General features: G+C 32.1%; 1 protein-coding gene across 1 annotated transcript in view; it reads left to right on the top strand.

The window, feature by feature from the left end:
• The first annotated feature begins 282 nt into the window (after positions 1–282).
• The window catches only part of LOC136978905 (ribose-phosphate pyrophosphokinase 1), a 56,179-nt gene continuing 39,146 nt past the window's right edge, over positions 283–17,315 (top strand). The window contains exon 1 of the mRNA XM_067274742.1: positions 283–478. Within this exon, the coding sequence (XP_067130843.1) occupies positions 357–478 (122 nt within the window). The 5' untranslated portion in view covers positions 283–356. The remainder of the gene's footprint in view (positions 479–17,315) is intronic.

The raw sequence follows: 17,315 nt of genomic DNA, 5'->3' as shown, positions 1-17,315 counted from the left end.
AAGTACGAAGTATTTGTAATTTAATTTGTATTTGGACATAAGTAGTAGGTAAGCCGCTTATATGCAATTTTGCTGCCGTACTATTGCATAGATAATTAAAATCCGATTTAAAAAAATACATTCTTGAAAGTGATTATTTCTAATTTTTATTAATACGTATTTAAGGAAAAATATTTATTTTATAAAATATTATTAAGATTCTATATATGTTTTTTAACGATATACCGCTACATTCAGTAGAATTACTTCGATTTGTTAGGTGTCGCCACTGTTGTATTTTCTATGTGTTAGCAGTAGAACGAACGGTAACGTGTGCATTTGTTTTCGGTGGTTCGTCTGGGAAGTCAGGGCTAAAGATGCCTAACATAAAAGTTTTCAGTGGTTCTTCTCATCCTGATTTATCTCAAAAAATTGTAGATCGGCTTGGAATTGATTTAAGCAAAGTTGTACTAAAGAAATTTAGTAATCAGGAAACATGGTAAGTTTGAAATAATTCTCAGAAAAAAACATAAGCAAAATGAAAGAAATAGTCACGTGGAAAATGATTGCGTTTGGATTTTGCATCTCGATACATTATGAAATTCCTTTTGTTTTATCTAATTGTCGATTATTTACAGATATTGAATATTAAAAGATAATGTATTAAAGGCAATAGTAATGTGAAAATAATTGTTAAGCTATTAAATAATAATTTTAATTATTTACTCCTCTTAAATAAATGATCAGTTATAACAACTTAGAAAATTATAAGTTTTTATATTTTTTAACCAAAAAAAAAAATCATTTAAAAATTGATAAAAGAAATATATCTGTTCATAATAAATTATTAAATTGATGCTCTAAGCCATACAAAATCAATTGTTTTGTCATATTATGCTACTGATTATTAAGTTATGAATGTACAATAGAAAACTGATTATCCAGATTAACAATGGTTATTTCAATACTATTCAAAAATTTTTTTATATATCTTTTTTATCAAAAATATTGTTAGAAATAAAATTTACTGAAATCAATTGATGCATATGTACTGATATTTTTCATGTTAGCATGCAATAATAATAGTAATAAATATTATAAGGTTATTACATAAATATATTAACGTATTTACATTTAAGAATTGTACGAAAATTTTTTCTACATAATGTTAATTATTACAAATAAGGTTGTACTAAACCAGAATTTCGATATCTATGTTGGACTTGATATTGCGATTTATTTGATATATTGATATGAATATACCAAATATTGTTATCAATAGTTAGATAAATACCGACTGTTGTTGATATTCTAGATTTTAGAGTATTTACATGATATTCTAAACATGTACAGGTTTTGATATATCGATATTGTATACATATATTGATTTTGGCTTGATATATCTGTTATCAGTAGGGCACTGATCACAAATTTCAACAAAAGTGTAATGAAAAAAATGTCTTTGGAAAAATTAATGAATAAAATTAAACGGCTGCATTTCTTTATGCTATGAGAGTGTAGCAAAATGACGTCACGAGCAGTGTTGGCCAATTAGAAACCAGTTTCAGTGTGTTTGCTGTAAAGCGCTTCTTGAGTGCTGCATAAAGAAATGCAGTCAACTTATCAATTGGTGTTCGTGAGTTAGGCAGGTGCTCGTGGTTTGCAGTGAGCTGTTGATGTGCTCGTGGGCTGGAAGCACGTACAAAGATTGTTTTTGCCTGTGGTTACTCGACACTAGCCTTAGTCAAAGTGCTTCAACGGCAGTATGGTCACTGACTACCAGGGCCGGAAAACTGAGCCAACGGATGAAATGAATTCAAGAAATTAACAAATTCATCATCTGTATATACTACACCACAAAACTTACAATGGACATAAACAAACTAAGAATATCAATCATAGAGATTACATAGAGAATACCATTGTATTTTGTATGATTGATATTAATGATTAATTGCACTGAAAAAATAAGACTGTAAAACTGACTTTTAGCTCTTCATTTCAGTTTATGAAAAAGTAACTGTGAAACATTTAACCTGATTACTTTTGATGTCAGAATCCTCATTACTGATAAGATTGCTCAAAATTTCCTGAACTTATAGTACGTTTACACTAATAAAGCTGAACTTTTTAAGAATAATAATGTTTATTGTTAAACAAGTTCTGTTATGCTGTTCATAATAATCACTATAAACTTTGTTAAATTATTTCTTGTTGCATAGCATGATAATCACATTTGTTATCAAATCAAATCATTAATTAAAATGCAAAATGAGTATAATGTACCATACCTAATCTACAATGTTGCATACATGTAATGGAATCATAATTTTGATCAAAACAGAATCCAAAATTTTAGATAGCAAAATTATATTTCCTAAAAGCAACAGAAAATTAATGGTCATCCCTATTTTGTTCTAGTCTGTCCAATGTGAAAGCTTGACCACTTTACAACATGTTTAAACTCCCTAAACAACCTTGTTTAAACAATTTCGTGACATTTTAAACTAGTTTGGCTGAACTAATACTGTTCATATTATGACTGAATATCGTATATTTCCGCAGATAAGATGACCTTCAGATAAGATGAGGTATAAATTTTCGTCAAAGTTTTATAGTTTTAGCATTAATCTGTTCTATATGATGACCCCCAAACTATCAATGGCCTATGAATTTAGTTTAGATCAGCGATCATCATCTGGATAATAATACTGTATAGCGAATACAGAATTATGTCCTATTCAAATTTTGAATAGGACATAATTTTTCAAATGAACAAATTTTATTTTCTGCCTTGCTATTGTTGCAAACATTCGTACTGATTCGGGCATTCAGGTAATGACCTTGACTATTCACAAAAACGTCATATGGGTTATTCTATTTGTGGACATGCCCTACTCTCTACTAGTAAATAATTATGGTTTGTCCATTTTTTATAATGGTTTTAATTTATATAAATTTTAATCTAATTTTTTTGTATCTGTCCTATAAGATGACCCCGGGTTTTGGGGGCTTTTTTTTATGATTCAACTATCGTCTTATCTGCGGAAATATATGGTATATATTATATTGACATTATATAACCAATAAATAAATTAGTTTAATGACTTAAACTTGTTTAACTCTCCTAGTGTAAACATAGTATTAGCATTTTCATTTGTTGTGTATTTCAACAAGCATGTCTGTAAGCTTTTCTTTTTTGGTCTAAGTGCAGTGGGCTTCATAAGATGTAAGTTACTCCCCCACCCTGGATTTGCCCAGAATTTGGATTAGTCTATACAAGCGATATATGTGTAAGTTACATTTTTCTGAAATAAAACAAATAAGTCTACAAATAAGTCAATACAAAGAGAATTTCATGGAAAGAAAGTCTGAGAGAATTGCCAAAAAAGGTTCTAGATCCAGGGTGATCATCAAGTTTGTATGAAAAACTTTCAAAGTCAGGTATAAATACTAGTGTGACAAAGCTCAGTGAAGTAGAGTCTGAAGCAAACAGAGAATATAGCAGACTGGATGGGAATTATTCAAAAGCATGCATGATGGGCTGAACACCTGAACAAAAGGGGTACACTATGTATCTTCTCTGGTACTATACAAAAAATCACACACACTGTAACCAAACAAAAGATGTGCATTCAGTGACTTTTGTAGCAATACAAAAGGACAATTCATGTTCTTGGGACATGGATTTTTATAGATTGGATTCCTCAATCTTACATTCTGGTTAGTTTTGAACTTTTTTCTTCACAACCCAATTGGTACTCACCTGTTTTTATATGAAATTAAGTATCCTGCATTTAATTATACTCAGTACTAAAAAACAGTGGATTAGATTGGGCTATATTATTGCTAAATAATTTGGCCTGTAGCTAGGCATTAGACATCATTTCTTATTAAATTTAATACAGTAATTAAAATTAAATTAATATTAATAAAATTAATTAATTTAGAAGGTTCTGACATTTTTTAACAATAGCAAATTGCTTGACAGTAATTATTTTTTCTACTCCTTGAAACATAACTCAGTGGGATTTTCTTTCTTTACACTTCTTTTTATCATACAATCTCTCTACACACTGGTGAAATAATTAAATAAATTCTTCAAACCTGTTAACCAGAGTTGATCTATTTTTAGACTTGCAAACGTTTTCACAGCCCCTCCTGGGCTCTTCTTCAGGCTTCGTCGTATAGGCCGTTAATGTTCGAATAAACATTTGATTTGAATTTCTTTTCTGAATAGTATCATGTGCAACAGCTGGATATTTGTATTGTGCATGCTTCATGCTCCTCCCTTTAAATGCTGTTTTCTAGCAAAACCTGCCATGCACTGGATAGGATCATCTCTTCCTTATGATTAACACACGTACTACGTAATCCCACCTTAAATATCTCCATGGCTTCTAGCCATTTCAATTGCTGTGGGTTATAGCTGGGTATAATGATTTTTTCTACATGCAGGTCCGCCGTTATCTCCTCTTCCGACGCGTATGTCACCAGGGCCGTAGTGTATCTACCATGCTGTATGTCTGACTCGTGCTCTTTTAACCTCACTTTTAACGCACGTTTTGTGAAACCAATATATGTTAGTTGTCTATCGCACCTGTGGTCTTCTAGTGGTACCGTATATACTCCCAGAAGCCTTTCAGAGTTTGGTGGGTCTTTACCGTTGCTTAATATTCTGAAGAGAGTTTGACATCTTTTGTACGCAATGTTAATTCCTTGTCGCTTGGCCATGGTGTTGTAGATGGATTTCAGCACTGGATTGTATGTGATAGATCAGGGGTTCCCAACCTTTTTGTACCTAAGAGCACATTCTAGGATACCGGCCGGACGACGGGCACCATTTATTTTTTCAAGGTGAATTTATACTTGGACATAGTTAATAATACATACACATAATGTACAGAAAACATTTAATTCCAAAAATGTAATAAAACATACACAAGACTATTAACAATAATTTTTACAAAACAAGTAATTACTAAACAATGCATACAAAATCTACAGAGTATAAAAATTCTTTATAAAAAATATAAATCTGAAAGTAAATGTGATTTTTGGCATTGCATTTCATTGGCCATTGCTTCGTAATTAGGAGAGTATGATGATATTCCTGCTCGTAAGCAATCGTCAAGGTGTTCATCTGTAAGTCGTGATCTGTACTTTGATTTTATTATATTCAGAACGGACCGGTTTATTTCATTTTAGGTATGGGAAATTTGGTTGGTGAAGATTTGGCGGAGGGGAAAAAGAGATCAGTCGCATTTTGTTTTGTGCTTTTATCTGTGTTGGACGCCATTTCTACTTTTGAGTGGTTAATCATTAAAAACGAAAAAACTTTTACATAGCATTTTATTGAAAACCGAAATATCTTTATTTTTATCGTGGTCGCACAGCGGCGGGCACACGTAAAACGATCGGCGGGCGCTATGGTGCCCGCGGGCATAGGGTTGGGGACCACTGTGATAGATATCCTTTCATTTTCTTCCTCTCTGATATTCAATGGTTGTCCTGCCGGATTATTTGTCTTTTGGGAATTCTCATGTCTTCTAGACAAGTTTTCAATGAGAGCTTTGCTGTATCCATGGCTTGTAGCAATATTTTTGATATGAAGGAGCTCTGTTACGAGCGCTTTTTCATAGAGGAGTGCGTACGAGCCCTTCTCACTAATGCTCGGAAGGCAGCTATTTTGTATTGAAAAAGATCATAATTATAAATTTCTTGGGATATATGTGTGGAATGTGCTAGGCTTTCGGTATACTGATGCGAGTATATTAGTTCCTTCAAAGTTGATATCAATATCCAAGAAGTGCACCTTCGATGAGTCGTGTTGCTCCACCTCTAATGTTAGCCTGTACGGATTACTGTTTATGGCTTAGAGGAAAAATTTTATGTCCGGTTCCACTTTCCAAAATATAATGATGTCATCAATGTAACGTTTGTACAACAAGATGTTGGGCAAGAAGCACAGTAGAATATTGTTTTCCAATCTCCTAATTACCATTTCGCACAAATCACCTGAGAGCGGACTGCCCATCGGGGCTCCTTTGCCTTGCATGTACGTGATCCCTTTAAATTGGAAAAGAGAGCTATAGCATAACAAATAGGCTATAGCATAACAAATAGTTCGAGAATATGTTGGTGCATTGTGTTGTCCTCAACTATCGAAAACAGAAAGTCCCTTAGTTCACAAAAACAAGGTGGTAGTTCTATCGACGGAAACAACGATCTGAAGTCTAAGACTGTAGCATAAGCTGGCTTTGCTATCGTCTTCAATTGTTCTATAAGTTTTGCTGGGTTGGTTGTATTGAATTGGTATCCTTCCAGGTGCGGGATGAGCAAGTTACGGGTAAAAGATTCTAAAATACGAGTGGGGGCCTTAGTCTTGTCCACCACTGGTCTGAGTTGCTGTGCTTTTTTGTGTGTTTTTGCGAATGCAAATAACTGCGGTATCTCCGGAGCATCAACTATTATATTTCCCATTTTCATTCTCTTGGCCAGCTTTGTGTTTGCAAAACGTTTGACCTGTGATTGCAATTTATCTATATAAACCCCCTGCACTTCCGTACATCGAGTCATGCTAATGTATTCTTATAAGCCCTTTTCATAAGAGAGTGAGTTAGCAGTTGTGGCTTAGTGGTTAGAATGAAGGATTTTTCTCAAAAAATAAAATTGAAGAAATTTTATGCTTTGGGTTCAATTCCGATTTCTATTTTGCCACTTAATATTGTGATTCTGTCATATGTATATACATATTTATATTAATTGTAATTATTTAATAAAAAGTAACTAAAATAAAATTTTTCTTTGTTGACCTAAGTAGGAATTGACTTTAAAAAATTTTTTTTTATATTACTTGTTTTCATATACTCCTTTAAACTGCCCTTCCATGTACCCTGGATTTTCTGCCAAAAGTCTCAGAAAAGCAATTTGTTCCATAATAAATCAATAATATAAATTGCCACCTCATTTTCTACCATCTACCAACCATGATTTAAAATAAAATTATAGTTTTTCATACAAAATATTTTGGATAAACTGCCATAATTTTTTGTCACAAAAATTAAGATAAAATATTGTGGGAACAGGAGTTCCCAGCAGTTTTAAAATGTGACAAACAAGAAGTTTCATCATGAGTAACTATTTTCTTATCCAATTGACAGTTAGGAGCAGGGGCAGATCTATATAGGGACTAATAGGGCTTAAGCCCTGGGCCCCCAAGTGTCAAGGGCCCACAAAACTTGAATTATCATCATAAATTTTTAATACTTTTTCATTAACAATGAGCACTTATCATATAGTAAAAAATAGGTTAGGGTAAGTTTGGTAAAGATAGTAAAAATTGGGCCCCATTGGACTTCAATAAGCCCTAGGCCCTGAAAAACCTAGATCTGCCCCTGGTTAGGAGTGACTGTTATGATGGTTAAGATCTGTGCATGGTCCAAATAATGGTTAGAGAGAGCTGTCTGAAACTGTTCAGATCTTTTCATGCTCTGAATTTTTGTTGTAGAGTACCTATTGTGCTGTACACTGTGATTGTTTTAAAATTTACACAATAGAGAAGAAAACTATCCTTATAATCAACGAAAAGCAAGAAATCTGTGCATATAGTGAAACCCATCTATTCTGTACTCAAAAATATATTTCCAATAACTTCTAGTGTCTGGAAGCAAAATGTAAATAGATGGATGGTAGAAGATATTTTAAACCAAAAAAGCAAGTAGATGAATGCAGAAAATAGACCTGCTAGAAAAATGAAAACTGGAAAATATGACAAACTTGAAAGAGCATTAGTGATATGGATTGCACAAGCAAATGCAAAGAATGGCACAGTCACAGATGATGTGATAAGAAAGTAGAAATATTTGGGCAGCAGATGAATATAAGTAATTTTAGTTACAGCAGTGGGCAACATATCATGACTTATCATATGAAAGAAACATGGTGAAACTGCTGAAGTTGATTTGGATGTTTAGAAGAGGGAAGAAGAAGTCTGTTGACAATAACAGAGCAGTATGACATGAAATATATGTATAACATGGATGAAACTGTTTTATTTTACCGATTACAACCCGACAAAATGATTGCTCATGCACCTGTGAAAGATTGGAAGAAGAATAAAGTTGGAATTACAATTGCCATTTGTTTTAATTCAGATGGTAGTGATAAAAAAAACTGGACTGTATTGGAAGATTCACAAAGCCTTGTTTTAAAAATTTCACTCTTATTTATTACCACTAGAAGTACAACAAAAAGGGATGATGACAGTCTACTTTTCCAAGAATTTGTTGAAGATTTTAATAGGGATAAGAAGACAGTAAACCGTAATGTCCTGCTATTAATTAATTGATAATGCACCCTGTCATAAGACAGCCAATCTGAGCAATGTGGAAATATAATTCTTTCCAGCATATTGCACAGAAATTCTGCAACCACTTGATGCTAGCATAATGAAAATTTTTAAATCTAATTACAGATGCCACTAAGTAAGGAAAACTATCAAATGTATCAATAATGGAATTCCTATTGAGTTCCTGAAATCTGCACTAGTTAAAAAATCATGGTATGAAATGACATCCAGGACAATAAAGAATTGCTGGCTGCACGTAAACCTATTCAGAGAGAAGGCACAAATTGATGAGGATTATAATAACAGTGTTTGAATGTTAGGTAGTCATTTCAGCTATCTTTCGAAAATCACTTCCACAATCCAACTTACTGCTGAAGAATTGATTGAAGTTACTGTAATATGAATAATTTTGCAAAGTAAACTGTAAACTTTGGAAGAAAGGGTTAATTTTGTGAGAAAATAGTGAACTGTAGGAAAGAAAACGAAGATGATCAAGACAGTGATGAAACGGAAAATCCTTTAATAACTGCAAAAGAAGTTTGGGCTTGTTTAAAGAAAATTCGGTGTTATCTGGAGGTAAGTGCATCCGGTTAATGTTACCTATGGTTCCAAAATGGCGGCTCATCTGTGATTCCAGCAAATAGAAGAAGGGAAACAGTGGGACACACGTTCTAACTTATTCTAATAATTTTGTTTGTAATTTATGGTAATTATGTAATTATGTAATTATGGTAATTTATTAGAATAGGTTAGGTTAGGTTAGGTTAGAACATGCGTCCCCACTGTTTCCCTTCTATTTGCTGGAATCAGAGATGAGCCACCATTTTGGAACCATAGGTAACATTAACCGTGCATCCTGTAAGGATTATCTGATGTATGTCAAACTCATTGGATATAATTTATCTCAAATAATAAATATAATATAGATGAAGGAAAATGATAGTTATACTTACAAAGGCTATTTTTTAAATAAGGTCTGTTTTTTAATAAGAAGAAAAATACTGTAAATATCATTAAAATATATTTTTTTCCATATACTACATACTTTTATCTACTTTTCTACATAATTTCCATTTTGTTTAAACATTTGTCATACTGCTCAGCAATTTTTTGAATTCCGACTTCAAAGAAATCTGCCGCCTGTCAAGAAGCCCAATTCATGACTGCAGTTTTCACTTCTTCTTCGTCGTTGAACCGTTGACCACCAAGGAACTCCTTTAAGTATCGAAACAAGTGAAAATCACTGGGTGCAAGGTCTGGACTGTGTGGATAATCGTATCGAGTCAAAACGATAAAGCACTGTCCAATCTTTCTGTTTCGTGATCGTCAGAAAACAGTCTTGGAACCCACCGAGAACACAATTTTCGATAATTCAGTTTCTCCGAAAACAATGGTGTACAAAACTGATGTTGAAATCTGTGGAAATTCAATCGATAATCGTAAAATCGTGAATCGTCGGTCCTCTCGAATTTTGTTATCCACATCACGAACCAAATCTTCAGAAATCAGAGAAGGTCGGCCAGGGCATGCCTCATCATGCACATTAACTCGCCCATCCTTGAACATTCTTACCCATTTTCGAACTTTACTGTCACTCATAGCATTATCACCGTAAACTTCACAGATCTGACGGTGAATTTCCGCTGCTGCCAAATTTCTTGCACTCAAGAATCGAATAAGAGATCGTATCTCACAGTTGGCGGGAGACTCAATTTTCTTAAACATTTTAAACTTCTACAGCTCAGCATACAGACAGACTATATGGCTACAAATGGCGTCAAAACATGCGTCAAGCTTGCTCGGAGCAGAAGCGCATGCATACTGCCGTGATTGCGCATTATTCTCACTCTCATTCACAAACGGACCTTATTTAAAAAATAGCCCTCGTAGTATCCTGAAATTCCTATTTGCATGCTGTTTTAGATAAATCGTCACTCTCACCTTTCCACCATAGCCTGAAAACCAATGGTGGCAGTTTAAAGGTGACTGACTGTACCAAGCTAATTATGAAAGTAATATTTTTAAATTTGTTTTGCAGTAAGTTAAAATTATATAAACACAATTAAAATTTTTTACAATTGTATTTATATAATTTTTTATATTTATATAAAAATTTATTTAATATTTTAAATAAATTTTTTTATACACTGAAAAGCACTTTCAATGTAATTATGCAGATTTGAAATTTTCATCATTATTATCTAAAACAAATTGAAAATTTGTTTATTAATTAACTAGCATTAAAAGATTTATTTCTTCTATTCATCTCAACATGTTTTGTTACAGAGCTTAGTATTCATAACAATATAATGGAAAATAACTTACAGTAGATACAGTTGCCATCAACATTTAAACTTATATAAGTGAAGCAAAATATTGCAAATTAAAAAATTATAATACAAAAAATCATTCTAAAGTTTTCTTACACTGTAGTTATAAAACATTTAATGAATTATGATTGTAATGTATCAACTTTCCTTTTTTTTATTTATCTGTTTTTTTATATTCTTTAATATAGTTATTTTTGTAAATATAAATTTTTCAAAATTATATTTGTTGTAATCTAAATGATTTTTGTACACAGTTTTTCTTTATGACTATTTTCACAAAAAATATCCAAAAAAAAAAAAATGCTTTTCCTGAGATTTGAGAATTTCAAACAGTTTTGATAATATACTGTGTTTCCCTGAAAATAAGACCTAGTAGAGGTTTTGCTGAATTGCTAAATATATGGCTTTCCCCAAAAGTAAGACTTAGCAAAGTTTTCATTTGGAAGCATGCCCGCTGAACAGAACACCAGAGCATGCATGTGTGATTCTTTTTAGCCCACTGCTGTTGTCCCCTGCCTTCATCCATTGCAGAGCAGTCCATGCAGACATGAAGACCGTCACCTATCGCCAACCCTGATGTTCCCTTCTGCGACTGTCACTTGTAAATGTGCAGGCAAGGCATTGAGAGGAGCCGTTGCCTGCTGCCATACCATACGTTGCCCTTGCTGTGCTGTACGAGTGTGCTGTGGTGAGCTCCCCTTGGTGGCCGGAAGCTGTCATACCATACAAAAAATAAGACATCCCCTGAAAATAAGACCTAGCACATCTTTGGGAACAAAAATTAATATAAGACACTGTCTTATTTTTGGGGAAACAGGGTAAAAGGCTTTGATTTTTACATCTTAATAAAATATGTTTATATTTTAGATATAATTTATTAACTACAATATATGTATATAATACTGCATTTACAGAATTTAGTTTGTGACTATAAAGTTCCCACAATTCAGACTCTTGATCAGTTTAAAATTAATCTTACAATAATTGATAAATAATTAGAATAATTTGGAAATACTGATGGATATGAATTTTTTCCAGTCTTTAACTTTACTATCAGTAAAATTTCTTTTTGTTTTCAAAAGCAGATGCATTTTTTCAATGTCGGATTTTTTTGAGATGTCTTCCACATATCAACGACTAATAAATATATATTTAAAATTTTAGTAGAAGTACTGGTACTTAAATAAAAAAGGCAATCATTGTCTAATTTATTACATTTTTATTAGTTAAAAAGATTGTTAAAATTAATATTAATATGAAAGAGATTTATGAAATAAATGAAATCATTAGATATATTTTTATATATCTAATGTATAAAAACTTATCACAAACTTATCAGAGAAAGTTTTCAATAAATTTTCACAACTTTACTATTTGATGCTGATACAAAATTCTTTCTTTGAATTGGTGCAATCCATTTATTTTTCAAATTGATGTATTTTAAAAATGAATATACATTTACTTTTGATTCATTAGAGTAATATTCAATACCACTCATAAAATTGAATATCACAAAATTAAAATATCCAGCAAGAAGCTACTTTATTTACTAAATAAGTTAAACAGATGGTTTTGATGATTTTAAACTGCCATGTTCAAGTTAGAATACAATTGAATGTAATGTATAAATTGGAACATAATTTTAAAAGAAACAGTAGTACTATTCCATTAGTTGAATCCATACATATCAACAAAGACATCGACATGTCATAAAATTTTTAATAATAAAAATAAATTTATAAGTGTATTTCAAAAAAGGACTTCCATGCATTTGAAAAGGTCTCTACATCTCTGTAATTTATCACCATGTTTTGAGTAGTAGCCTTATACAGTCATTTATCACCATGTGAGTAGTAGCCTAACAGTCTTTATACAGTGATACAGTCTCCCAACAGTCTTTATACAGTGATACAAATCAAGCCTACCAGTGGCCAAATAAATAAAATCATTGAACACTGGTACTTGGTCATACAGTTCATGCCTGACCAATGGGCTGGCTACCATGCAGTGTTCTGGGTTTTCTCCGTGTCTTAACATCTAAACAGGATCCAGTTTCCACATAGGAAGTCCTGCTAGAAGTTACCCCATTGGCAGATCACATGTGTTCCATTGCCTTACTCTGTCAATCCAATATTAATGCTGACGTTTTAGGTCAGCATTAATATTTGGGGCTGACATTTAATGTTTTGTGAATAAAGTTACATTTCACCTTTGTATGTATGGAAACTTTTGTGACACCCTGTATATTTTAAGCATTTCCAAATGTTTTAGAAGTGTCTAATCCAGGGATGGGCAACCCACAACCCTTGGGCTGCATGTGGCCCTCAGTAATATTTTTTGCGGCCCTAGTCACATAAAATATGAATAAATATATCAATTTCCCAGCTTAAGGAAGTATTCAGCAAAAATTCAAATGTTATTTTCTACAACTTATGTGTGTGAATAGTTAATGAATCTTCTTAAAACCTTATAACTGGCGAGGGTATGCTCGAACCTTGTAAGCAAACGTTTTCAGATCCCTCTCTGGGTCCATCCTCAAGCTATGTTCTTTTTAACTAATCGTTATAACGAAGACCAGCTGCGTTTTGGATGAAAATTCGAATTATCGAATTCCAGATGATTTGGGGACCCCTCATTTCTGTGAGTATGAAGCACATATGAAAAATTGTTATTTAAATGTTGCATTGGCCATCTACGTAACAAGCGATCGTTACATAATCATTTAAAAATTTTAAAATTTGGTTGGCCCGCAGTTCATGTTAGATTTGGAATTCGATAATTCAAATTTTCATCCAAAATGCAGCTGGTCTTCGTTATAACCGTTAGTTAAAAAGAACATAGCTTGAGGATAGACCCAGAGAGGGATCCGAAAACATCTGCTTACAAGGTTTGAGCATACCCTCGCCGGCTATAAGGTTTTAAGAAGATTAATTGATATTACCCCAGTGTGTGTAGATTATTTATTGTATGTGAATAGTTTTTCTGCAATGAATTTAGTAAAAATTAAAACAAGACACGGGCTAACAGACACATCAAAACTAATCTAAAACTAGCAGTGACTAATATTTAACCGAATATTTCTGATATAATATGTTTACATTAGTTGCAGAAGCTAAATTAAGTATTCCTTTCTTTTCTTTTCTTTCGAAGACACAATGTAGTGACGTAAACTTAAACACTGGGCAAATTTTTCATCCTTTTTATTCGATTGGAACGCTTTTTATTACATAACGCGTTTCGGGCCGATGCCCCTCTTCAGCCAACTAAACATTAAAAAGTAAGAGATGGCTATATACAAATATTTAAAATAAATATCGTGACAGTATACATAATTAGTTTTTAGAGGTTGTTACCTTCTAAATCCTGGTGGTGAGAGCTTGTATACCATTAAAAGCTGGTCCGTACCTCATTCGGTAGTTTAGATGGATGTAATAGTCCAAGGGTACGAATCTTGATAAAATTCCATAAAAAAGGTTTAGTATCAGTCTGTAGAAGTATACGGGGTTATTCTTCACAAATCGTATTCGTGAAACCATACCTGAGATTCGTCTACCGGTGTGTTGTCTAACGCTGATCTCGTACTCCTCCACCTCAACTGCGGAGTACGATCTGTTTCTAATTTGCATATGTCTGGTCGAGCATCAGCAGGGGAATATTCCTTTTTAATAGGTTTCTTTTCCGATAAAATTATTCGGGGACCTGGCGGTGATTTTTTAGAACTCATCAGTACACAGCACGTGGCCATTGCTATTTTTTCCGCTTTTAATATTTTTAATATCTGTCGCTATGCAAATGACGTAACATCGGATCTTAAAACAGTTTTTTATTTTATAGTATATTTTATAGTAGTTTAATCCAATTTTCATTAATTTTTATGCTTAGATTAGTATTTATACAGGTATTATTTTTATTTTTAATGATTTCTACACTTTCTTTGAATTTCCTGTTGTATGTCTTCTTTTCTCTATGTAAAATGCTTGTTTTAGTATCATCGATTTTACAGTTATTTAACACACAATGGTCATGGAATACTGAGTTTAGTCTGTTGTACTTTAAATCGGCTATATGTTCTTTCACTCTTATTTTGAGTTTTCGTTTTGTTTCTCCTATATAGAAGTTGGTATTTTCGCAAGTACATGGTATCTTATAAACTATGTTTTTCATATCGTCTTTTTTTATCTTCTGTTTCTTTTTTCTTTGTTTGGCTTTAAGTCTAGATAACAAGTTTACGTATTTTGGAGCAAGTTTTATATTATTTTTCCTCATATCTATGTCGATTTCTTCATAAAGGTTCCTAATGTATGGGAAGCTGGCATATTTTGGTTTCGATTCGGTTTTTTTATCTTTTATTTTTGTTTGGTTATTAGTAATTTTATTTTCCCATTTATGAATCAGTCTGGTTGGGTACCCGTCTAGGGCAAACTTTTTCTTCAATTCGATGATGTATTTGAGTTTATTAGTTTCTTTACTAGTTCTATTCTGTATTTTTCGGTATTCCATGTTAAAGATGTTTTGTTTTATATATAATGGTATATTTGAAGTATATTTTATTGTGGTGTTAATTGAACATGGTTTTTTAAAAGGTTCAAAATCTAATTCGTTTTCGTTTCTTGTTATCATGACGTCTAAGTATCGTATACTATTATCGGCCACATTTTCTTCCTCTATTTTAAATTGGACATCCTTATCTATATTGTTTATTATATTTTTTATCATGTTAGGCTTTACTTCTGCATCTTTATATATAATTAGGACATTGTCTACATATCTTTTATAATATTTTATACCTGTTATATTATTAATTTCTTTGTCAATGTCGATCATTATTATTTCAGCTAGTTTCGGGCCTATGACGGACGCCATACTAATACCATTATTCTGTGTGTAGTATTCTTCATCTATCTCGAAATAATTACTCATATATGCAAATTCTATTAATTCTATGATATGTAATTCTACTTCTAATTTTTTAAGTTTATCTTCAATTAATTCCCATTTTATCGACGGGTACATATCAATCACATCCAGACTAGCCATTTTTGATGTTTTTTCTATTTTAACGTTTTTTAGACTGTCCAAAAGTTCCTCTGTATTTTTAATAGAGTGCTTCGAATTTTGGTATTTCTTAAGTTTTTGTTTAAGGAATTTTTCCAGATTATATAATGTAGCGAATTTAAAATCGACTATGGGTCTTACTTTTTCTCCCATTTTGTGGGTTTTAAGTTTCACATTCAATTTAGGTGTTCTATCATTATCTTGATTAAGGATGAACTCTCGTTCTGCTCTTGTGATTTTGTTAAGTTTTTGCAGTTTTATAACTCTCTTTTTTAGTTCTTCATATAGGGTTTCTTTCAGATTGATTGGTAGTTTTCGGAACTTATTGCCTTCCACTATTTCTAGCTGTTTTAACTCAACCCATTTTTGGGTTACTATAATAATTTGTTTACTTTTATCGGCTCTAATGAGATCTAGCTGATTATCACTTAAGAATTTTTGCAATGTTTCTATCTCGTCTTTGTATTTATAGTAATTTTTATCTGTTATAGTTGTTTTATTATGTTTTTTTACAGTATATTTTTTAATTTTATTACTTAAGGTCGTTTTCAGAATTCTTGATTCTGTATCTTCGAGTTCATTGCACATACGATCTAAATTAGGTATTATATCCAATACTTCCCAAGTGTTAGGGCCGTTAAAGTCTAGTCCTTTTCTTACTGTTTCTAGGATATGTTCAGGGATCGTGATTTGTGTTTTATTTAATACCAAGGATGTTTTCTATTCTATTATTTCTTCCATAGTTGGGTGTCCAAATCGTTTGTCTAGCTTTTTTTGTTTATTTGTCTGATATCTATTTATATTATCTCTTGGTAAGTTGTTAGTGGTTTCTTCTTTATTTTTTGGATCTGCTCTTCTTTCCTTTTTATTGTATTTTTGTAAATCTCGTTTCAGTCTTCTAATTTTAATGTGTTTAAATTTTATCGCTGATCTTAGTATTTTGAGGTTGATGTATTTTTTGTCTCTTGTTGGGATGTTTTCTGTGATGGACCGTGGAAGGGAGAGTGTTCTTAAAGGTGTATTCTCTTTAAGGTGGGTTTTGAGGTAATGTAGGTCTGTCAATATCTTATCTATCTCACCTTTTATCCTTTGTCGGTATTTGTTGTCTTGATATTGGGCCATGTTCTTCTATTAGGTGATGATATTCGTTGTTTCGATAATAATAATTTAGTTCTATCTTGAGGAAACCGTGTTTTGTATTTTCTTTTCTTTTCTTTTCTTTCGAAGACACAATGTAGTGACGTAAATTGAATTAATTGAAGATAAACTTGAATGGGAATTAATTGAAGATAAACTTGAATGGGAATTAATTGAAGATAAACTTAAAAAATTAGAAGTAGAATTACATATCATAGAATTAATAGAATTTGCATATATGAGTAATTATTTCGAGATAGATGAAGAATACTACACACAGAATAATGGTATTAGTATGGCGTCCGTCATAGGCCCGAAACTAGCTGAAATAATAATGATCGACATTGACAAAGAAATTAATAATATAACAGGTATAAAATATTATAAAAGATATGTAGACAATGTCCTAATTATATATAAAGATGCAGAAGTAAAGCCTAACATGATAAAAAATATAATAAACA

The sequence above is a fragment of the Centruroides vittatus genome, unplaced genomic scaffold (genome assembly GCF_030686945.1).
Source record: "Centruroides vittatus isolate TY-2023 unplaced genomic scaffold, ASM3068694v2 contig_563, whole genome shotgun sequence".
Taxonomy (NCBI): domain Eukaryota; kingdom Metazoa; phylum Arthropoda; class Arachnida; order Scorpiones; family Buthidae; genus Centruroides; species Centruroides vittatus.
This window is presented reverse-complemented; position numbering and strand designations above follow the sequence as displayed.